The 25569-nt window shown below is 37.0% G+C and overlaps 1 protein-coding gene across 1 annotated transcript in view; it reads left to right on the forward strand.

The window, feature by feature from the left end:
* LOC150100239 (uncharacterized) overlaps positions 1-25569 on the forward strand; it is a 50281-nt gene that overhangs the window by 22070 nt on the left and 2642 nt on the right. Inside the window, exon 3 of the mRNA XM_090402618.1 lies at positions 21843-21897. Coding sequence (XP_090258744.1) covers positions 21843-21897 — 55 coding nt within the window. The remainder of the gene's footprint in view (positions 1-21842; positions 21898-25569) is intronic.

Consider the following 25569-nt stretch of genomic DNA (forward strand, 5'->3'; position numbering starts at 1 on the left):
TATAAACCAAAATGAACACCCGACATTTCGACCTTCATGTCAAGATCATTATCTGGAACATACACACATATACAGAGAAACAAGCTGCACTACACAATCTACATTGGGTAGGGCAATAGTGAATGCAGAAGATGTCAAAGTCTTGCAGGATGACTTAGAGAGATTAGAGTTCTGGGCTAAGGAGAATGGATGTCAATTCAATGTGACAAAATGTAAGGTTATGCATTTTGGGGTGAAAAGATTAGCAGCAGTATACCACATTGGTGGAACTGTACTCCAAGAGATTGATGAGGCCAGGGACTTGGGAGTGTTGGTGGATAGGGAGATGAAGTTTAGGGAGCACACTGCAAAAGTAGCTAAATCAGCTCATCAACTCACTTGGTTGTTGAAAAATACCTTGACAAGCAGAGACAAGCAAGTTATTGTACCTCTGTACCGAGCCTTGATAAGACCTCATCTCGACTACTGTGCCCAGATTTGGTCACCTCGGTTCCTTCTTGATGGGGAGGAGGTGGAGAGGATCCAGAGGCGAGTGACTAAGATGATAACAGGTCTATGGAATGAACCATATGAGAACAGGTTGAAGATTTGTGTGTTGTAGAAACTAGTTGATAGGCAGAGGATGGGAGATATGATTGAGACATTCAAATTGCTAAAGGGATTCTATAGGATTAATTCAGAGGATATTTTTGAGATCAGGCCTGGTAGCGGGAGAACTAGGGGACACCTATGGAAGCTGGGCAAGAGTGTGGTTAGCAGGGGTGTTAGAGCTGGGTTCTTTACTTTTAGAGTGGTAAATGAGTGGAATAAGCTGCCAGAGTCTGTTGTAGGTGCTATGACGGTGAACGAGTTCAAGCCAAGGTATGATAGATACTGTGAAAATGTCGTATAGTTGTGTGGACATGATGTTTAGGGCCTCCCTCGATGAGTCTAAGGACTCCTGGAGTCGCCTGAAATAATAATAATAATAATAATAATACATGGTTTGTTAAAGTTACTGACCAACGGTTACAACAATTATTAACCTGAACTCTGGTGAAAAAAAAAAAACCTTTACCAAATTAAAACTAGAGTCCTATTATTATTATTATCTATTAGGTTACAAAATTAAATTGGGCTGGAGAGCAACATTTTTATATAAATATCTCTCATCTTCCTTTTTTACCCTCTTTTACCTTGTGGTGTCAAAGGTTTATTAATCATCGGACCTCAAACAGTTCACAGGATAAGGTGGTTGTCCTGTAGTGTGGAGTTCTCAAGGCTGGTTTGCCTGCTTTGCAGGATGAAAAAACCGCAGGATAAACTGGGGAAAAAACCCTACTGTCCATGCCCAAGACAGGCAAACTTGGCTATGACTGAGGAAGATCTTTTAGCTCCTCACGTCACCGACGGGAATCAAACCTAGGACACTCCTTCCCCAGGCACATGGTTACGAAGCACAAAGCCACTAGGCTAACCGCGCTGACTATATAAATATATTAAAAAAAAAAAAAAACTATGTGATTATACATATAAATTTCAATTAATTGGTATGGAATAGGTTCCAATAAAAGCTGAAAATTGCTTACTTAAAGTCCTAAAGTATGTTAGATATTAAGTCAGCTGAATATGTGCCATCCAAATTCTTGGAATTTTTATGCCACCATTATTGTTTAGATTAGGGTGGTTAATGAGAATTTCACAGGCTTCTTTAAATTTTCTTTCATACCCAGGTTTTTGTATGATGTAAAGAGCAGGAACTTTTCCAATCAATTTGGCGTAGGGTGTTGTGAGCATGATCTAACAGGCCTGCTTCACCAAAATTGTTATATTTAATGTGTCTTTTGTGTTATTTTTTACATATAGGGATTACATCCAGTTTCACCGATATAAGGTAAGTTACAGGTGTAGTAGATGCAGTAAACTCCAGGATGTGCCAGTGGGAAGAGAGGATCCTCAGAGGAGTTGAATATGTTTTTTAATTTTATAGATGGTTTAAAAGTGGCATTGAGATTATAATGGTGTAGGATTCTATTGATTTTTTCCGATAACCCTTTAATATATGGGATGGTTATGGTTTTACTGTAATCTATATTCTTTTTTTGATGAAGTTTAATGAAGAACTTTATTAATAGTATTTTTTTTATAGTCATTATTTATAAATGTGTTGCTAATAATCTTAAATTCTTGTTTAAGAGCTTGTTCATTAGAGCAAATTGTTATAGTTCTGTTTTTAAGGGTGTTAATGACTCCAAATTTTTGTGATGGGTGGTGATATGAGTTAGCATGTATATATATATAAAAACTTATACCCCATTACCCCCATTCTCCCAGAATATATGATGTGCCTAAAGTACACAAACAAAACGTTCCGCTTCGGCCGATAGGTGAAGTAATAGACAGTCATAATTATTACCTAGCCAAAGAATTAGCGGCAGCACTCAAGGAGTTTGTAGGTCATTTCCCCTCCTATATAAAGAATACACAACACTTTATAAACAAAATTAAAACATAACACTCTGCAATTCTTCTCCTGCAGACCAAATTTCTGCCCAACATTACGGCCCTCTTTGTCCACGTACTACGGTTACTTCGCGTTGCAAAATAAATTTTACCTATAAAAATAAAGAAGGTATGGCCATGGGTTCACCACTATCCCCACCTGCTAACTTTTATATGGAAGCTTTTGAGCAAAGTGCTCTTGATTCTTTACTCTAAAACCTACAGTGTGGCTTAGATACGTTGACGATGTTTTCGTTATCTGGCCACACAGTCGACAAACATTAAACACATTCCTTAGCCACCTGAACAAACAACATAAACGCATACAATTTACTATCGAAATTGAAAATCAGAACTCACTCCCATTTCTGGATACACTGATCACACGTCTTCTCTCAGGCAGTCTATCCTTCATGCTTTACTGCAAACTGACACATACTGGCTAATATACATATACATGCTAACTCATATCACCACCCATTGCAAAAATTTGGAGTCATTAACACCCTTAAAAACAGAGCTATAACAATTTGCTCTAATGAACAAGGCTCTTAAACAAGAATTTAAGATTATTAGCAACACATTTATAAATAATGGTTATAACAAAAATACTATTAATAAAGTTCTTCATAAAACTTCATCAAAAAAGAATATAGATTACAGTAAAACCATAGCCATTCCATACATTAAAGGACTATCAGAAAAAATCCATAGAATCCTACACCATTATAATCTTAATGCCACTTTTAAACCACCTATAAAATTAAAAAACATTCAACTCCTCTAATCTGTAACTTACCTTATATTGGTGAAACTGGATGTACAATCCCTATATGTAAAAAATAACACAAAAGACACATTAAATATAGCAATTTTGGTGAAGCAGGCCTCTCAAATCATGCTCACAACACCCTACACCAAATTGATTGGAAAAGTTTCTGCTCTTTACATCATACAAAAACCTGGTATGAAAGAAAATTTAAAGAAGCTTGTGAAATTCTCATTAACCACCTTAATCTAAACAATAATGGTGGCATAAAAATTCCAAGAATTTGGATGGCACATATTCAGCCTACTTAATATCAAGCATACTTTAGGACTTTAAGCAATTTTCAGCTTTTATTAGAAATTATTCCATACCAATTGATTGAGATTTATATGAGAGGCCTGCTTCACCAAAATTGCTATATTTAATGTGTCTTTTGTGTTATTTTTTACATATAGGGATTGTACGTCCAGTTTCACCAATATAAGGTAAGTTACAGATGCAGTAGATGCAATATACTCCAGGGTTTTTTTTTTTTTTCTTTCACCAGAGGGTCAGGTTAATAATTGTTGTAACGGTTGGTCAGTAAGTTTAGCAAACCATGTAGATTGTGTAGTGCAGCTTGTTTCTCCGTATATATGTGTATGCTCCAGATGATGACCTTGATATGAGGGTCGAAACGCGATTGTTCATTTTGGTTTATGTTAAACTAAAGTTTTGCTCTAACACAGTAGTTGGCTCCATAATTTTCCATAATATTATTATTATTATTATCCCAAGACCTCATGGAGTCAAAGAGTCATCTGGGAGGTCCTTTTATCACACACACACACATCTCATCATACCGTGTCTTAAACACACTCAAACTCCTTGCAGACACCACACACTCAGGCAAGGGATTCCAATCATTCACAACTCTGCATGAAAAAAACCTGCCTCTCACTCCCCCTACTCACACCCTCTTTATATAGTTTCCAGGGATGACCTCTGGTTCTCCCCTGATCTCCCACTATTCTCTGTAGAACTTCTCCACCATTGATCTTATAACAACCCCTTACCAAATTGTAGGTCTCTATCATATCTCCCCATCTTCCTCCTGTCCATAAGACTCTGCAAATTACATCTTCTCAATCTTTCCTCATACTCAACATTCCAAATGTCAGAAACTATCTTAGTCAGTTGCCTTTGGACCCTTTCAAAAATCTCTTCATCCTTCTGAAAACCTGGTGACCAAATCTGGGCACAATTGTCCATGTGTGGCCTAATCAAAGCCTTATACAACAGAACAAGAATCTCCCTACTTCTACACGTCAGTGTCCTCCGCATCATTCCCAGAAGCCTTTGTGTTGTCTTCACAACTTTGGCGATGTGTCCCCTAAATTTCAGATACTTATCCACTGTCACCCCAAGATATCTTATTTCCTCCACCTCCGACAATATATCCTCACCAAGCATAAATTCTGCATCCCATTTTTGTTTTCCAAATTTTAAAATCTTACATTTTGCAACATTGAACTCACATCCCCATTCCTATGCCCAATCACTCAATTTATTCAAGTCTTCTTGCAAGGCCACAACATCTTCACTACTCTTTATGGTTCGTCCCAACTTTGCATCATCTGCAAACAACTGAATATCTCCATCCAAATATTTGCCAATATCATTAATATACAAGTTAAATAGTAATGGCCCCAAAACAGATCCCTGAAGCACTCCATTAGTGACTTTCCTTTTCCTGGATATTGCTCCCCCATACACATCTTGTTGATACCTATCAGATAGCCAGTCTCCAATCCAATGCACTAATCTAATATCCAACCCCATCCACTCTAGTTTGACCGTCAACTTATCATGAGGTACTCTATCAAAAGCTTTTGCGAAATCCAAGTATATTACTGTGTATCCTTCTCCTCTGTCCAAGGAAGCAGTCACTTTATTGTAATAAGTAAGTAGATTACTAAAACATGACCTCCCTTTAGTAAATCCATGCTATCCATCAAAGATAATACCATCGCTGTCAACCCAACTCTGGATCCTGGTTCTCACAAGCGTCTCCAACAACTTAACCACAACACCTGACACACACAGATAGGCCTATAGTTTGATGCTTGAGTTCGATCACCTCCTTTATGGAGTGGCACAATCTTGCCCTCCTTCTACTCCTTAAGAACTTGACCAAGTGCAAGACTCGTATTAAAAAATATTTCAAGGCAGGTGTCAACTTCCTTGCACATTCCTTTAGAATGTGGTGATATATTATCCAGTCCCACAGCCTTATTTACATCTAGTTTACTCAACTCTCCAAACACCTCTTGCTTACTTACAGTCAGTCTTTCCTCCCAATCATCAACTGCTCTCAATCTCTCCGTGAAGTCATATTCACAAGATTGAAAGATCTTTATGAACTGCTCATTAAGTATCTCCACCACACATTCTGCAATAGCTGTCTTTATACCATTTTCTCCAATCAATGTCATCCTTCCATAATCATTCTTTCTTTTGCTGGCAACATATCGAAAGAACTCCCTAGGATTCTTTTTGGCTTCATTAGCTAACTGCTGTTCATATCTCTCTTTAGCTACTCTCACCAACCAAGTCACCCTCCTTGCCTGGTCTTTGTAGACCTCATGAAATTGGTTACTTCCACTTCTCTTAAAAATTTTTTTTTTTTTTTTTTTTTTTTTTTAATAGCAAATTCAATCATGTTTCTACTTCAAAATATTTCGTTTCATACTTAGTGATATAACATCATGCGGCATGTTCTAATTTCAACGATCTATTGTTAGTATTCTAGCTTGTATATTTTTTAAACTGTTCTTGTAATACCACCGACGATGGTCTGCTATTTCCAGACCGAAATATTTGGTTAAATAAATATCTTTCTTGTGATTACGTGATTATATCATTCAGTCTTATGTCGCAAGTATCCTTAAAACAACAAATTCTTATCCTTCACGGGGAAAATGCTACCAAAATAACTGGTAAATTAGGAAAACTTTCAGTTATACAAGGTAGGTTACGAGCAAAGATTAATTTCTTAAAAAAGTGCCGCGACAACAAGATTATTCCCAATTTCGCTAAGATTAAAGAAACAATAAAATCTCCTGGAGCTCATAATATTTACCGGAACACAAGTTTATCTCTAATCCGTAATCAACTTAAAGCTGCTAAACGTGATCTTGCTATTCACAGTCATCAGACTTCTGATTTACGCACCTATATATCCACAAATTTGGATCCACATCTTTCTCACATAGTTCTAAATGTAGCTAAACGTTCTACTCAACGTGCTTATAATAAACTAAGTCAACATCTTAACCGTAAATATGAGGCTCTTTCGTCTAAACAATCCAAGCCATTCATAACTCCAGATAATTGGATTGTAAATATATCCGGACGTCCTTTGACTAAAAGCGAAACCCTCATCCTTTCAAAAGGACATGATTTTTCTATTGTTCCAAATAAAATACCATATCTAGATTTCCTAGTTAACATTGAAAGGAATCTTAATCATCTAACCAGCGATAAAGCTAATGCTCTTCGCCTAGAAGTCGCTTCTTCTCTACTTAAGGCTAAACTTCCTCCTTCTAACATATCTCCTTCTGAAATGAAATCTTTACAGTCCTTGAGAAAAAATAATCACCTCATTATCAGTAAAGCTGACAAGGGAAAAGCAACAGTAGTTATGGACTCAGTAAATTACAGAAGAAAACTTTCTCTTTTGCTTCGAGATCGCTCCACATATCAAGAAATTGATTATAATCCAACCAACAGACAACTAAAGAAATTAAATTCTCTCCTTGATGAAGTCATCAGTTTGGATAAAGACACAATTGAAAGACTTAAAACTCATTTTGCAAGACCTCCTAGATTTTATGGCCTTCCAAAAATCCATAAGATTGACTATCCTCTTCGTCCAATAGTAGATTGCATTGATTCTCCTACTTACCGTATAGCCAAATATCTAGCTAAATTACTGAAATCTTACATTGGCAACTCGAGTTCTTTTTTAAAAAACTCCTCAGATTTCTTAGAAAAATTAAAAGATGTCTCATTACAACCTACAGATCTTATGGTTAGTTTTGATATAGAATCTTTATACACCAATGTACCTCTTAAGGAAACTTTAAAACTACTTGCTGACATCTTTCCTCAAGATATTATAAAACTATTCGATTTCGTTATACATTCTGGTTATTTCATATGTCAAAACAAATTTTATAGCCAAGTAGAAGGAACAGCCATGGGAAGTCCTCTTTCTCCAGCTTTAGCCAACTTTTATTTAGAACATTTAGAAAAAGTCCTCTTCACATCTAGTTTCCCTCTACCATCTTTTTGGGTAAGATATATAGATGACATATTTGCTATTTGGCCTCACAGTAAAAACACTTTATCTTCCTTTTTAAACAGTATTAATTCCTTACATCATCGCATAAAGTTTACTATGGAATTAGAAGAAAACAACCAGTTATCTTTTTTAGACGTTCTCCTCATCCGATCATCTTCAAATATTCTTACAACTACAGTATACAGGAAACCAACATTCACAGGTCGTTATATTCTGAAAGAATCAGCCCATCATCCATGTCATAAAACAGGAATTATAAAATGTCTCATCAAAAGAGCCAAAACTAATTGTTCTACTTTTGATTACCTACAGAAAGAACTTTCTACTATCCAGCAACACATGAAACTCAATGGCTTTTCTGAAAAAAGTATTCAACGTCTTCTTACATCTTATAATCCTCCACAAAACAACAAAGATTCAATACGTCGAGTACCTATTCCTTATATCTCCGGTATTTCAGAACCTATCGCAAGAATTTTGAAGAAATATGATTTAACAGCTACGTATTCTCCTATTAACAAATTGTCTTCTCATTTTCCTTCTCCTAAAGACAAACGCTCAACTTTATCTCTTCCTGGAGTTTATCAAATTCCTTGCAACTGTGATCTCTCTTACTTTGGACAGACTGGACGTTCTCTTGAAAAAAGAATCCAAGAACATCAATCATCCATTCTTCACAATAAACCTGAAAAGTCTGGTTTGGCTCAACACGGGATTGAAACTGACCACAGCATCCTTTGGTCCAAGACACGCCTCTTACATAGATCCCGTTACAGGTTCGAACGTTTGTTCAAGGAAAGCGTGGAGGCCTTGCTCCATCATCCCAACCTGAATCGTAATGACTGCATATCTATATCAAAAATCTGGGAAAGCCTAATCAAGATTACTCATTAATTTTTTTTTTTTTTTTTTTTTTTTTTTTTTTTAATAGCAAATTCAATCATGTTTCTACTTCAAAATATTTCGTTTCATACTTAGTGATATAACATCACGCGGCATGTTCTAATTTCAACGATCTATTGTTAGTATTCTAGCTTGTATATTTTTTAAACTGTTCTTGTAATACCACCGACGATGGTCTGCTATTTCCAGACCGAAATATTTGGTTAAATAAATATCTTTCTTGTGATTACGTGATTATATCATTCAGAGAAGTGAATAGAGAGAATGAATCAGATTGAGAGGGGAGTGATGTGGAAGAGCAGGAGAGTAACTCACTCGATGTGATCTCTCCATGCTGGACTGGGGCCATTTCCCTTTCTGCTTCTTCATTTTAGAACCCTTTGCAATTCCATTTGTTTCCTCTTGATCCCTAATCATCCCATTACTTTCCTGCCTACACATGCTCTCACCTCCTCTTGGAGCATCCGCCTTTCTCATGCTGTGTATCCCTGTCCAACCTGTGCCTCCCCATTTCCCTGCTCCTCTTGCACACCCATTCTCTCATTTTCTTTACTCATACCACTCACTTCCCCATTCATTTCCACTTCTTCAATCTCTCCTGTCTTACTCTCCTGCTCTTCCTCATCACTCCCCTCTCGATCCGATTCATTCTCTCTATTCACTTCTCTACTTTCCAGCAGCAGTCTCTCCAAACGACTTACACCATAACCACTCAAATGCACTCCATCGCCCCCATACAGCTCACTTCGTCCCTCAAACTCATTCCACACATTAACAAACTGTACTCCCATCTTCTCACACATTCCAGCCAGAATAGCATTCATAATCCTTGCTCTCCGCCTCATTTCACCACAATCATACCTAGGCAACACACAGACTACCCTTCCTGTCACATTATTCTCTTTTATCTTTCCAAGCAGTCTCCTGACATTCATTTTGACATGCTCTTTGTTCTCTCTCAAATCATTTGTACCAATTAATACAATTAACTCTTTTGCTCGTTCCCGCCTCATATTCAATGCTTCAATCACTTTACTCATTTTACCGCCTGGAAAACATACCTTGTGCATTTTATCCTATAGCACACCTTTAATAATGGAGTCGCCATACAACGCCACTCACTCATCTTTCGTTAACCCTTTCATGCCATTATGATTTATTTTAATAGTTTTGACCTGAATTCTCTTAATTTCATTCCGCATCCATTTCATTTCTTGCTTCATCCAATCCAATTCACCTTCCGAACCTCGCGACACATTCTCTCTATCATTAAATCTTTCTAACTTTCTAATTCTCGACCCCCTCTTCTCACTTTCCCTCTCATTCATCCTTCTTTGTTTCCGTACTTTCGGTCCAACATATGTCCAACTTTCACTATCATTCTTCTCACTTTTACTGTCATTCAACTTTCTTTGGTTCAGTACTTTCGTTCCAAAATGCATCCAACTTTCGCCATCATTCATTCTTTTTTTGCTATCATTCATTCTTTCGATTTTTTTTACTTGCGATTTCTGCATCATGCAATTTTTACTTTCATTCATTCTCTCAATTTCGTTTCTTTCCGCCTCACTTTCATCCCTTTTAACATCCGTTACGGTTGTCAAATCGCTCTTTTTGTTTTTTCCTGATTTTGTAACATTTTTTCACCTGTCTGCCTCACCATCCTTCTCTTTCAAACGTGCACTCGCGACACAATCGGTACTAGCACTTTCTGTCATCAATTTCATATACGCATTGATCAATTCCTCGTTCAGGTCACACTTCGCACACACCCTTCTACCATCCGCAGAATAAAAAGAAAGGAAACATCAGCTGTAAAAATATAAAAAAATGAGAGAGAGAGAGAATGAAGGAAAGCATAATGATAGATAGGTGGGTGGCTAATTTCTTATTATGGGTATCAGTTCATAATAGTGATTACTCGGCATAAGATTCCTGTGTAGTTTGATTTTTTTTTTTTTTTTCCACCATAGAGTTCAACTAGAATCCTAATGAACTGTTCAAGTGAACACTTCCTTCCCACGGTGTGCCCCGTTCCAGAAATGGGGCTCTGGAGAAATAGCAAATATTCCCTCTATAAAGGGATAGGGGATACTTTTCTAGTTGGAGGAAATACCGACTAGATATTAGGTGGTAGAGGTCTTCATCACCTGGTAAAATACCACCACCAGGCTTATTGGAAGCCTGAGGTAGCAAATGACGTTTGGTCTCCAAAGCAAGGATTCCAGTTTCTGTTCCCAACCCTTTCTCTTATCCATGTAGTGTGAGCGATACTTTCAAGTCAAACAGGTCATGTCAAACATACTTAGAGACCCATAACGTTTCCATTTCAAGGGTATATCAGTGCTGCAGACTGGCCATTACTGCATGAGCCCAAACCTGTCAGTAACAAGTCTGGAGGCTTTATGATCAACTGGTGCACAATCCTGCTGCCACATACCCTGCCATGTTGCACCTGGAGAGGGAGTCCAAGTAGTCGTATGTTGGGGGTTGAGGCCATGTCATGGCACTGAGACTGACTTTTCTCTGTATGGATGTCCTGTCCAAAAGACTATAGTCTCTCACCGCACACATACCCTCTATACCAGGGGTCGGCGAACCAGGATAAATTACCCCAAGTGGGGTAAAAATGAAATTCTTGGGGGTAATGAGGACTCAATAGACATAAATAAAATTATATAAAAAGTGCGTTCCTTGTTACAACAGAAATTTTTCTTCTAGCAACACTGCATCTGGCCAATGTAATATACGTGTTTAGGAGACGTCATGCCATGTTGAACTCCAAACAATTTGGTTGCTAAGGCGTTGTCAAGTGGCTAAACAGATATTATTTGTCATATACTATTGGTGAAGAATTGGTTAAACCAGCAGCCTTGAAAATGGCAGAGATTATGTGTGGTCAGAAAGAAGCCATGAAACTAAATTCAGTGCCCTTGTCTGCAAAAGTTGTGAAAGAAATAATTTCTATTTTAGCAGAAAATGTGAGGGAATAAGTTATTTCTTCAATAAAAGAGAGTAAATGCTTTGCTATTCAGCTTGATGAGACTACATATGTGAGTAGTAATTCGCAGCTGATGGTGTATGTTCGCTACAAAGGTTTACATGCAATTGAAGAGGAATTATTGTTTTGTTCTCCTCTCGAGTTGCGATCTCGTGGGATTGATGTCTTCAATAAAGTTAATGAATACTTTAATAACGTTAATTTAAAGTGGGAAAACTGCATTGCTGTGTCTGTTGATGGAGCTCCAGCTATGTTGGGTCATGTAAGTGGTTTTTTCAGCTTTGGCGAGAGAGAATAATCAAAAATTGAAGTTAATTACTGTATGATCCATCTCCACTGCTTGTGAAACATTTGGAACCTGCACTGGAAGCCATCATGCATGATGTTATCAAAGTTGTCAAAGGAAATGCACTAAACACGCGACTATTTCGTGAATTATGTAAAGATGGTGAGGCTGAATATACAGACCTACTTTATCATACAGAAGTGAGGTGGCTCTCACATGGAAATGTCCTGAACCAAGTGTGGGCTTTCAAAACTGAACTTGAAATTTTTATGGTTGATCAAAAGCATGTTCTCGCAGATAAGTTTACAAACTCCTCGTGGGTTGCACATCTCGGATATTTTGCTGATATTTTTGAGTATGTGAATGCATTAAACAAAGAATTGCAAGGAAAAAACATCAATATAATTTCAGCCAGAGAAAAGATTTCAGCGTTTGGATCAAAGCTTTTATATTGGAGACAGAAAGCAGAACTAAACAAGATAGTTGCCTTTTCAAAGTTAGCTTTGTTTTTGGAAGATTGTGTCATCAAAATATTACTTTTGATGACATCAAGGATACAGTTATAAGGCATCTTACCAAACTCAAAGAGCGGTTCTCTGATTACTTTCCAGATCTTTCTAGTTTCTGACCTCTGGAATGTTGAGTATGAGGAAAGATTGAAAAGATGTAATTTGCAGAGTCTCGTGGAGAGAAGGAAGAGGGGAGATATGATAGAGACCTACAAGTTGGTAAGGGGTTGTTATAGGATCAATGGTGGAGAAGTTCTACAGAGAATAGTGGGAGATCAGGGGAGAACCAGAGGTCATCCCTGGAAACTGTATAAGGAGGGTGTGAGTAAGGGAGTGAGAGGCAGGTTTTTTTCATGCAGAGTTGTGAGTGATTGGAATGCCTTGCCTGAGAGCGTGGTGTCTGCAAGTAGTTTGAATGTGTTTAAAACACAGTATGATGAGATGTGTGTGTAAGATAAAAGGACCTCCTAGATGAGTCTTTGACTCCATGAGGTCTTGTTTAATAATAATAATAATAATAATAATAATCTTGATTCACATACTGTCAGTTGGGTTGTAGATCACTTTAAATGTGAAATTGCTGATGTACCAGAAGAGCCTCAAGGGTTGGCAGAGGCACTTCTTGAACTTTGATCCAATAGTGAAACACATATTGAATTTGAAAACAAAGCAGATCTGTCATATTTTTGGATGTCAATAGCTGCAAAGGCTTTCAAAATTGCACATGAGAAGGCAGTCAAAAAGTTGCTGCCTTTTACTATACTGTCAGTTGGGTTGTAGATCACTTTAAATGTGAAATTGCTGATGTACCAGAAGAGCCTCAAGGGTTGGCAGAGGCACTTCTTGAACTTTGATCCAATAGTGAAACACATATTGAATTTGAAAACAAAGCAGATCTGTCATATTTTTGGATGTCAATAGCTGCAAAGGCTTTCAAAATTGCACATGAGAAGGCAGTCAAAAAGTTGCTGCCTTTTGCAACAACCTACCTTTGCGAACAAAGATTTTCCACTCTAATGAAATGAAAACAAAGCAGAGAAATCATTTGGATCCCGGAGACAGTATCCAAATTGCTCTGACATCAAAATGCCCCAATTTTGATGTTATTGTATCAAAAATGAAACAACATCATTTCTCCAAAACCTGAAGTGAAAAAGTTTTCAAAGAAATCATTTTGTTTCATAATGAGGATATTAATTTATTTTATTGCATTTATTTTATACTTTTTATATTTATAATTGTATTCTCCATATAAATAGATTCAATAAACCTTTTGAATTTAAATAATCTATGATTTTCTCCCTTTCAAATCAAGGGGGTAACGTCGGCGTAAATAAATATATTTTGGGGTAATAGGTAAAAAAGTTCCCCGACCCCTGCTCTATATCTTTCTGTCTTATCAAACCTATGAAGACTCTCACAAACAATGACACTGTGACATAAGTGAATCTCCTTTATAAACTAATCCCATCAAAAATGTCATATCGCAACCAGTTACAACATACAAACCATGCCAGAATCTCTTCACTTAAAAACTCACTTTCATATCCACTTTACTATCATGCATGGAATTAACATAAATATAAGTGACATTTCAAAAACAAACCAGACTAAAAGTATACAATACATTAGCCCTACCAGTCTTAATGTATGGAAGCGAAATCTGGACAATAAAACAAAAAGACAAACAAAGATTAACAACAGCAGAAATGAAGTTTATGAGAAAAACTACAAAGTATATCCTATTTGATCACAAAAGAAATGAAGAAATTATGAAAGAATTAAACCAAGAACCAGTAATAGCAAAAATTAAAAAATATAAACATAAATGGATGGAACACGTTCAAAGAATGAAAACAGAAAGATTTCCAAAACAAGCCTTAAAATACAAGCCATTAGGAAAACGAAAACCAGGACGTCCTCTTAAACGATTCAACGATGACTTCTAAGGCCAGAACAGGCCATGCTAGGCCTAAATCCTTGATATGTATGATGATGATGATAAGTGACATCCACCATCACCTGCAGTCTTCCAGACCAGACATCTTATTCCTGACAGAAACCCAGATTGCAGTTACATCAACTACTACTGTCCATCTCCAGTGCCCAAACTACACACTTCATGATTCTTTTCACCAGAAGGGTGGCACCTATGTCTTTGTGAAATCTGACAGCCAGAGAATGGACAATTTAGAATCTCCTGCTTTTGACCTTCTCTGGCTCTAGGTTTCCTTGCTCCATTTAGTCACTTTCATTTGTTGTATGTACTGGTCTCCAGATAATAATAACTACTCAGATCTCTTCACATTCCTTTTCATAAAACTTGGCCACAAAATAATGAGGTCATCTTCCTTGCAAGCCTCAATGTCCACAATTCTAACTGGCTCCCCTACTTCAACACAGTGATCAAGCAGGATGAGAAGCAGAAGTCTTTGCTATAAGTAATGACCTCACACAAATTTTACATCTACCCACTTGAATCCTTGATAACCCTCTTCACTCTCTCTCTCCAAATACTCTGGATCTCTTTTTGATCAGTTCTCCCTCCCAATACACTGCAGAGGTAACCTCTCCTCTTGGCAACTTAATCAGACCACAATCTTGTACAAATCTCCTATCTTACAGAATTTCCCTCCTCCAACCACTCTCGACCTCTCATCCTCTGGCAGTACAAAGGAGCCAATTGGGATGACCTCTGGAATTTCTACTTCTCCTTTCTTTGGTCTGACTATGGCTTCCTCCCACCTGACCCTAACACTTGCTGTGAATGAGTTACAGAAATTATTTTCACTTGTATGAAGGCCTTCGTTCAACCCGTAATCCACATCTGCTTTCCAAGCCCTGGTTCAACCGAAAATGTGTCAAAGCAGCCAAAGAAAAAAATTCTCTCTCTTTTTTTTTTTTTATTATTCAATAAAATTGAATAATAAAACAAATTCAGCTTACCACATGTGGCTTACATTAAGAACTCCAGCTTCATACTCTGCCTATCCCAAAGCATGCAACATATGCAAATCAGTCTTCAGCAGATCCAAATCCAATTTTATAAATGCCATTCGAAAACTTGCCTCTTGTCCAAATGGAGGCCATGCTGTCTGGTTGCATGCTAAAGCCATTGGATACAACTTCTGCTCTCCTACACTTCCACTTCTCTCTCTCTCTCTCTCTTTCTCATCCTAATTAGAGCACAAAAGAGTAGGATGAAAGAAATGATTGTATTGGCTGGAACTGAATAATTTAAAAGGAGAAAAGTATGGCATGAGAGAGAGAACATGAAAGAATTACTGGAAGTAGCAAATTGAAAGAGTGAGAGAGTTAAAATAGTGAGTCTGTTGCCATGGTATTACTGAGTACAGCTGAGGAGGGCCACAATAGCGAATGAGTTGATGCATAGGTTATGCAGGAGGAGTGGTGTGGAGTTTGTGGATGTGTGGAATGAGTTTAACAGGCAAAAGAATGTTATACAAGAAGGATGGTTTGCATTTGAATGGATTTGGTGTTCGGAGACTGGAAAAAGTGTTATTGAATGAGGTGAAAGTGGATGTGCAGAATCAGGGAACTTGAGCTTTTAGGAGGGGGGGGGCTGTTGAGTGGATATGCAAACATCAGTAAGACAGTTGAGTGTAAGAATGTGTATAATATGCCTAAACTAGTACCACTGGTAACAAACCAGAATGGGATAGGATAGTTAGTATAAAGCGTCAGGATAGCATTGGGCCTAAGGGGCTTTTGCACTTTATGTACACTAATGCCAGGAGCATTTGGAACAAGCAGGAGGAATTTTTTTGCATTGGTTGGCTCATTCTGGCCAAAGATTATTGGCATTAGTGAGACATGGCTAACAGAAGATGATATAGTTAGTGTGATAGAATTTGAAGGGTGTAGTGTGTTCAAGGAGAATAGAGAGAAAAGAATTGAGGGAGGAGTGTTATTGATGATAGTTGATGAATTGCAACCAAAGAGAGTAGATGTTCAATTGCAGGCGATTGAAAAAAGCACATTTGAGGCCATCTGGTGTGAGATTGAGACCAGCAGAACAAAATATACAGTTGGATGCTGCTATAAACCACAAGATGGAATAGTATGCATTGGCAAATAAACTCAATGAGTGCAGGACAGGTAATTATTATGGGTGATTTCAACTATGGAAACATAAAGTGGAAGGAGGAGAGGACACATGGGAGGAAGGAAATAGAATTTATGCAGTTACTAAGGGATAATTACCTGAGACAGCATGTGATGGAATATACTAGGGATTCGAGAGTGTTCAATCTGGTAACCGCATCTGAGCATTTGTCTGTAATGAATATCACCACGTTGCTTCAATTGATGAGAGTGATCACATGGTCTTGACCTGGGAGGCAGCTGAATATGTGGAATTTTCAGTTAAGAGATGGACTATATGTGGAATTACAGGGCTGGTAAGTATGACGAGCTTAGAAGATTGCTTGGATCAGTGCCATGGCATGTAAAACTGCAAGGGCTGGATGTTGATAGTGCATGGGAAGTGGTAAAGGAGTGTTTAAAGAAGGTAACGCAGACTGCATACCTAGAGTCAGGAGAGTAAATCCCAGTAGGAGTTAAATGGATGAATATCATCAAGCTGGAGCAGCAAAAAAATGAAACAATTGTGGAGGGAATTTTAGGAGAAAGGTGACCCGCAGGCACATTAACAGTACAAGGCACAGGCCAGAAGGGTAACTAGCATGGCAATACTAGTTACCCTTCTGAAGTTAGCAATGCAGGCTAATGAGAATTCCAAACAGTTCTTTCGATATGTTGCAAGCAAAAGAAAGATGTATATGGTCAAAATGATTTTAATGAATGCCAAGTAGCAAGGTTACCGAATCAGTCGAAATAGTAGAATTACTAAGTGAACACTTACTTTGCAAGAGTATATCTTCGATTGATATTGCAGGAATGAGAGAGAGCCAAAGACTTATACGGGAACTCAAGTAAATGAAATGAAGGTGCATAACATATTACAGAACCTTGATGTGAATACAGTTATGGGACTACGTGTAGGTTCTAAAGAATTATTACTATCCTTGATCATATTGTATAATCTAAGTCTCAGCTCTAGGTTAGTCCTAAAGGGGGGGGGGAGGCAAAATAGTTCCATTGCATAAATGAGGCACCAAGACTGCTGTTGCAAATTACCAACCTATCTGCATATCAGGTATTCTTGTCTGAGTATTGGAGAAGTTGGTCAAGATCAAAATATAGGAATGGATAGATGGAAATGGAATACTGTATGGGGGGGCAGCATGGTTTTATGAAGGGTGGATCATGCCTCAGTAACTTGCTCATGTTTTATAATACAGTGACAGCTGAGTTGGATAAAAGGAAATGGGTTTACAGTGATGCTGCTGGGCTTTGCAAAGGCCTTTGACAGGATACCACATGGAATTCTAATCAGTAAACTGCAGCACATGGGGATGGATATAGGGTTGGTGAGATGGATAGAAGGGTGGTTGATGGAGAGATATTAGAGAGTAGTTTATTTGGGAGTAGAGTCCAAAAGAAGGCCTTTGACTAGTGTGAGCCACAGGGTTCTATTCTTGGACTGCTACTGTTTTTGTTCATTAACAATATAGGAAAGGATCTGAGGGGAACTGTTCAGTTGTTTGCTGATGATGCCAAGTTGGGTAGAGCAATAGTTAATACAGATGATGTCAAAATTTTTCAGGATGATTTGGATAGATTGGGAGATTGAGCAAAGGAGAACAGATGTCAGTTTAATGTGGCAAAGTATAAGGTTATGCATTTTGGGATGAAAAGATTACCAGCTGTATTAATGGAACTGTACTCCAGAAAATTAACAGAGCCAGAGACTTGGGAGTGTTAGTGGATAGGAAGTTAAAGTTTAGGGGGAGAACATAGCAAAAGTGGCTAAAGCAGCTCATCAGATCACTTGGTTACTGAAGAATACTTTGATGAGCAGAGACAAGTAGGTTATTGTTCCACTTTATCGAGCCTTGATAAGACCCCCATCTTGACTACTGCATTCAGATCTGGGTGCCAAGGTTTCTGAGGAGGTGGAGAAGATCCAGAACCGAGTGACCATGATGGTAGAAGGTCTATAGAATGAACATTATGAAAACAGGTTGAAGATATGGTTACAGAAACTGGTTGATAGGCAGAAAAGGAGTGACATGATTGAGACATACAAATTACTGAAGAGTTTTTACAAGATTAATTAGGAGGAAATTTTTCAGAAGAGGTCTGGTGATGGGAGAACTCGGGGCCATCCATGAAAATTGAGTAAGACTACAGTTACCGAGGGTGTTTGAGCTAGGTTTTTTCTTGGAGAGTAGCGAATAAGTGGACAAGGTTGCCAGAGTCTGTTGTGGGTGTGATGACTGTGAATGAGTTCAAAGCAATGTATGATAGATACTATGCGAATGTTGGATAGTTCTTGACTTGATGTTTAGGGCCTCTCTTGATGAGTCTAAGGACTTCTTGGGGTTGCCCGTAATAATAATAACGTTACTTTACCAAAAAACAAATCTGACCTCCTGGCATCACTCTTTTCCTCAAACTCCTGCATAGATGACCAAGGGAAATCACCTCCTACCATACTGGAATCCAAGCACCATATGCCTCCTATAGTTTTTTGAGTCTGAAAACTACTAAATAACTTGGATACTATCAAAAAACTACTAAATAACTTGGATACTAAAAATTCTTCTGGTTCTGATGGTATCTCTCTAATTGTTCTCAAACATTTTGCTCCAGATTTTATTATATAATTTATTATACATGTTTTGTACTTATCCCAATGCATGGAAGCAATCTCATATCCATCCTATTCCAAAAAAGGGTGATAGAAGTCTACCATCAAACTATCGGCCAATTACCATCACCTCTGTCCTCTCCAAAATAATGGAAAAAGTCATCAATAGCAACTTCTCCACTACTTAGAGGCCCACCAATTAATCAGTGAGTGGTACAGATTCCACTATTCAAGATCCACAGCTAACCTTGTAGTTTTCATCACTGGACATGTACCATGAAAAGGTTTGGAGAAAATTATGTCACCTTTCACATTTCCATAGCTTTTGACTGTGTCTGGCATCGAGGCCTGCTAAACAAATTGCCATCCTTTGACCTTCCTGTCACCCTCAATAATTGGGTAGCCAGCTTTCTTTCTCTAATCATTCTCTGTGAGTCATGGTAGATGTGCCCCCCCCCCCTCTTTGAGCTTCATCACCAATGCTGGAGTGCCTCAAGGCTTTGTCTTATCACCTACTCTCTTTCTCTTGTACTTAAATAACTTGCTCGCACTAACCACTAATCCTATTCACACAGCTTTGTAGATGACAATACTCTCAACTCATTCTACTAATTTCACAAACCATGCAGTACTCTGACTTGCCAGACTACAAGATCATCTACAACTAGTGAGTCAAAAATTGATCTACATGCTATACTTCAGTGGGATGAGGACAAACTTATTATGTTCAATGCCATCGTAATACAGTCTTGCCTTTTCTCATGCAAAAGAGATCATGGCTCACCTATCCTTATCCTCAGTAATACACAAATCACCAGACAAGACCAGATCTCTTTTGTTTGGACTAATGTTTACCTCTAGTCTTTCCTGGCATAAACACATCACATCAGTAATCTCCTCAGCATTTAAGAAACTTGGCATTTTCTTTTGTTCCAAAGCCTATTTTACATCCAGCCAACTCTTAACTATATACAAATTCCAAATCTCCTCATGTTTAGAATACTGCTCACATGTTTGGGTGGTGCACCTAAAACTTCCCTTAAAATCCTTGATGCCATCCATAGGCAAGCATTTAGGCTTATAGATGATCCCTTCTTTACAGATTCACTTCAACTGAAACACTGCTTCACACAGTGTTTCAGCACTCTGTCTGTTCTACAGGTACTTCCATGGTCACTGCTCCAGTGAATTGGCAACCATCATCCCGCTGCTTTCTGTTGTACCTGTTAATACAAAAGCAGTAGCAGCTGCCCAGCATCTGTTTATTCTGTAACTGTAAACACACCAAACCAACTTCTACTCTGCGTCTTTTAATCCATTCAACTCTGTCCTCTGGAGCAGCTTCTTCCAAAAAAACATCAATAAACTTCAGTCCTCATCTGCAACCTACATACATGCCACTGATGTGTTTATCAGATCCCTCAACCTCTTGTGTATGGGATGAATACAGAAATTTAAAAAAAAAAGTGTTAATCCAGCAATGACTATAGCATGAGTTTTCCTTCGGGTGATCTAGTTTATTATTATTATTATTACGTGACATCTCCAAGAAGTCCAAGGAATCATCGCAGGAGGACAGACATGAATATGAATTTGGGTAATTCGTTTCCTGGTAGAAGGCTGGTGGTGGTGCAAGATGCACCAAAGTTTCTATACTCTGCCAACCTATTCTGCAGTTCTCGTCATCACGTCTTCCCTAAGTGGTACAAGCTTGAGTTGGCAGACCATTGATTCTTGCCCTAATTAAATCTATATATTCGAATCCAGGAAGTGAGTCCCATCAACTCAGTGGTGCAACATTAAAGCCCATGTCCTTTGTTCAGCCAAGGCAGTCATAATCAGTGTCCTTCCATCAAGCACCCATCCAGAGATAAGTTGATAATCATCCTTAATATGTGAAGTGTTAGAGGCAGTAAGGCATACTCCTGAAGTGGAAAGAATAAAATTTCCGTAATTTAGATAGATATAATCTAGGCACTAACCATTGCAACAAAGAAATTCCAAGACCTCCAAAGTTCAAAATGGCATGGAAAAATGCTAGTGGCATGTCATGAGGAAGATATAACCATCAGAACCGGCGCTAGGATCTTTGGCGCCTGCATGCAATTTCTATCTAAGCGTCCCTGTAACGATCCGGGCGTGTGTGGTTCTTTTACGATAATAAAAATTTAAATTATTTGAAATTTCTTAAATAAATTTTGACAGAACATCCACACGTTGATTCGCTAAATGTAACGAACCGGGGTTGTTGACTAGGCAGGATAATCGTCAAAAACCCAAATATTCAAAAAATTCTTAAAAGTTAAAGCAAATTTTGACAAAGCCACTTCACTTTAATCATTGAATATAATGATACAGGGATTATAGCCTTCTAACCAACCCAAATTGCTAACAAAATTAAAACGAATTTTAATTAAAGTTAAAATTTATTTAAACTCAAGTTTAAAAAATTCTTTCATTTTACAAGTTAGTAAATTCTTAGTAACTTGTAAAAAATTTTTATAATTGGAACTATCTTTTAGGAAAATAAAAGAAACTCAAGATAGATGGGAAAATAAGAAAAGAATTCAGAAATAATTAGAACATTTAATATAAGTATTCAAAAAATAACATCTTTACAGAATAACAGAAAATAAATTAAATTACATAAATATACTTGAATTTTTTTAAATTAAAATTTCAGGATTTTTGATTTCATATTCACAAAATTAGAAATAATTGTCTGAACATCTAATTCCGCACATATATCATTTTCAATAGCTATTAACGCCAAACTAACAAGTCTTTTTTGTGACATACTTTTCTTAAGTAGGTTTTAATCAATTTCAACTTGGAAAAGGAACGATCACCGCTCGCTACACTAACAGGTAAGGTTAATAGTATTCTTAAAGCAATTGAAAAGTTAGGGAAAGATAAATTATTGGACACAATAAAATTAAGAATATCGAAAGGGTTTTGAATATTTAAATTATCCTTCCGAAAAATATCCCGGAAAGCACATAACTCGTCATATAGTTCTATTGCATTTACATCTTTATTGTCGCGGTCCTTCAAGAGAATCTCTAAATTGTCACAATTTTTTCGTAAATCTTCGTTATTAATTTGTAGTAATCTATATAAGAAATTGAAATGATCATAATATGTTTTTAGTTGTTCAAAATGTTCTATTAACGAACATAATTGCAACGTCTAGAAGTGTATAAAACACATTCACTCTAAATTTATCTTCTGGTGATTGTGGAGTTTCGTCATAATGCTCATAGTCAAATTGTCAACACAACAATTTGACGTGTTGTCAATACGGAAGTTCGACGATGAAAGAAGACACTTCTTTCGTTGTCGAACTTCCGTACCAGTTTTAAATTCTTGTTCTCCATCCACCTCTTCACTCAGTTTGTTTGCCGTTTTGTTTATTCTGTTAAGTAAATCATGCCAAGTTATAAGAGAGCAAATAAATTTGTAGTCCTTTATTTTAGCACATAATGTTTGTGCTGCATGCTGAGTTTTTTTATTAAAATTTTCATTATTTAAAATTTCAAAAAGTGCATTGTAAATTTCTCCTAACTGATATCGTAGAGGGCAGATTGCATTAATTTTACTTTCCCATCGTGTTTTTGATGGCTGTTTCAATGTTAAACTTTTTACAAACTTTAAAAGGATTGCCCAATGTTTGTAAGAGAATGAAAAGAAATTGTATATTTCTTGAATAATTGCAAAGAAACTAATTGTATCTGCATTCACTTTGGCTGCATCGGTAATGATTAAATTTAGAGTATGAGCAGCACATGGCACGTAAAAAGGATTTTTGTTCAAAAGGAAATTTTGGAACCCATATTTTTTTCCCTTTCATATTTGCCGCATTGTCATACCCTTGACCTCACATGTCTTCAATGGGAATGTTCCATTTTTCCAGTTGTTCCATTATTGTTGCACATAAACCACGTCCTGTGTAATCTGATATATCTACAAAACCTAAAAAAGTTTTTCCTGATCTTGACAATTCCATTGTCACAGGAAACAAAGCGAAGAATAATGGTCATTTGTTCTGTTTACTTGCATCAGGTGTGCAGTCTAAAATTATGGAATAATATTTAGATTTTCGAATTGATAATAAAATTGTATCCCTGATTGCGTTACTTAAAGTTTCCAATATTTAATTTTGTCCGTCTTTGCTCAAATAGTGTACTCTATTGTTTCGATGTAGGGCCCTTTCAACATGATTTTTCCATAACAGGATCAAACTTCACAAACAGTTCAACTAATTTTAAAAAATTGCCGTTATTTGTTTCATATAATTTATCAGATGATCCGTGAAAACTAAAGTTTGGCTACCAAGGAATTTTATAATTTCAATCAAGCATTCTAAAACACTCGTCCAATCTTTCTTTTCCATTTCATACATGCTTTAAGTCTGGCAATCAATAGTAGTTTTGATTATTAAATTTTTATCAAGTTTTTTCCATTTTAAGAAATTTTTCATGTCAGTTAAACTGGTCTCATGTCTATGCAAAGTTGTACTTACATTTCTCCAATCGTTAACCTTTTGTTGCAAAAAGTTTGCAACAAAAGCAAAAAACAGAATTTAAAGTTTTGGAGAAAATGAGCCATGTTCTTGGCACGAGCTCCCCGTTTTCCATTTTTCTATTATAATACGTGTCGCCAAATTTACGACCATATGTATCTCTGGGATATATTATATTTTTCTTTTGAACAGCCCCATTTCAATTAAAACAACTCGTAATTTTTCATCAATATTTTCCCATTCACCTGGATCTTCTAAATTTACAGAGGCTAACAATGTGTTAGTTTCGTGGTCAACTACAACTAAATCTTCTCCTAACTGTTTTTCACTTAAATCATGCATCTTGTTATCTTGTTCAATAGCTGCAATAGTATTTTCATGCAAACTGGATGATATGCACGGTTCTTCAACTCTGATTTCTGATGTATCGAGTTGTTACAATCTGCATCAGAATATTTTAATATTTTAACAAATTTATTAAGATCCCCAGTTTGTTTCTTAATAACTGCTTCTTTCGCAGCATGACTCTTACAATTTTGTGCACCTGATAACTTTTTTTTAATTTTTGATTCCATTTCTATTTTATACCCACAAGAAATTATTACACAACACGACACAGAGAAACGAAATATTAGTCCTCACTGCGCAGCTGTCAGTAGCCTACTGAGATTTACCATATGACTAGTTAACTAGCAACAAATGTTTTGTACGAAAATTCGTTAATGCGCATAAAAACCGTTCACCGATTCAATTTAGATAGACTTCAGTAGATACAACATTCTGCAGGCAAGTTTTGTCTCGCTGCAAAATTGTAAACAGCCGGCTGATCAAAGAGGCGGCAATATACAATTTTTTTAAAATTTTATTTGGTGTATCCAGTCTTATTTATTTTAATATTGATCATTCTAAGAATTTTTTGTTTTTATGATAAAAATTTTGTTTCCTAAAAATGAACTTATTAACCGTGCCCCGGCGGCGACCCCTTCGTGGCGACGCCTGCATCCGCCGGCCCTGATAACCATGAATGGACTGCCTACGTAGTAAATTGGAATCTCGGAGGATTAATGTTTCCCAGATTTTGGGAAGTTTCTTGCATTTATATTTATTTAAATTTGGTTGATTTCTGAGGACAGCTGCAGAAGTGGAATCTGATTTTTGAATCTGCAACAAGTCTTTGCTATTACCAGGAATTGTATAGAGAAGCAGAGTTAAAAAGGAAAACAGTGACAAGTAGGGCACTGCAGGACTTCATGCTTGTTCCACTGCTCATATTCTAAATCTTTTTAGGAAGGGATATTCAGTTTTCTGAAGATATAAGGCTGAGAAGAGTTATCAGAAATGTGGCTGTGTGAGTAGCATATGAATAGCAATGAGGGATGACAGTTTAGTGTAACTAAATGAAGTTTTGAGGACACACACTACAAGGCAGTGAAGATAACCCAGAGTATTACTGCTATGGTGATAAGTAGATATTCTCATGTAGAAAGCTTTCATTGGACCACTCCTTTGTTAGTTTGTATGGATTCGGAATCGTTCCTCTAAATGTGACGATATGGAAATCTTAGAAAATTCAGCCACACATAACTAAGATAATTTCAGGGCTCTTGAGTATGTAAATTGTAAAGCTTAGTAAATAGGAAAATAAGGGATGACGTGACTGAAACATAAGTTATATTAGAGCTTACTAGATATTAGGGGAATTTTTGAAAGAGTTAAGGGGTGTGGTGACTAGATGTGTCAGAAGTAGGCTTGTTTTCATATAGAGTAATGGATGATTAGGATGCATTACCAGAGAATGTGAAGACTGTGAATGAATATAAACATGAAATTTGGAATTATAGAATTCACTTCACATGATGCACCTTTAACTCCACGGATGTGTGTTTAATAATGATAACAGCATCTGTGAAAAAATATTTAGATTAAGAATGTCTTGTATACAGAAGTTTGTACATGTATTTAAGTTATTATGAATTCAACATCCACATTTCCTCCTTGAAAATTGAACCATATGTCT

Source organism: Typopeltis vanoorti, chromosome 13 (genome assembly GCF_054136105.1).
Source record: "Typopeltis vanoorti isolate ZY-2024b chromosome 13, IOZ_Tvanoo_1.0, whole genome shotgun sequence".
NCBI lineage: Eukaryota > Metazoa > Arthropoda > Arachnida > Uropygi > Thelyphonidae > Typopeltis > Typopeltis vanoorti.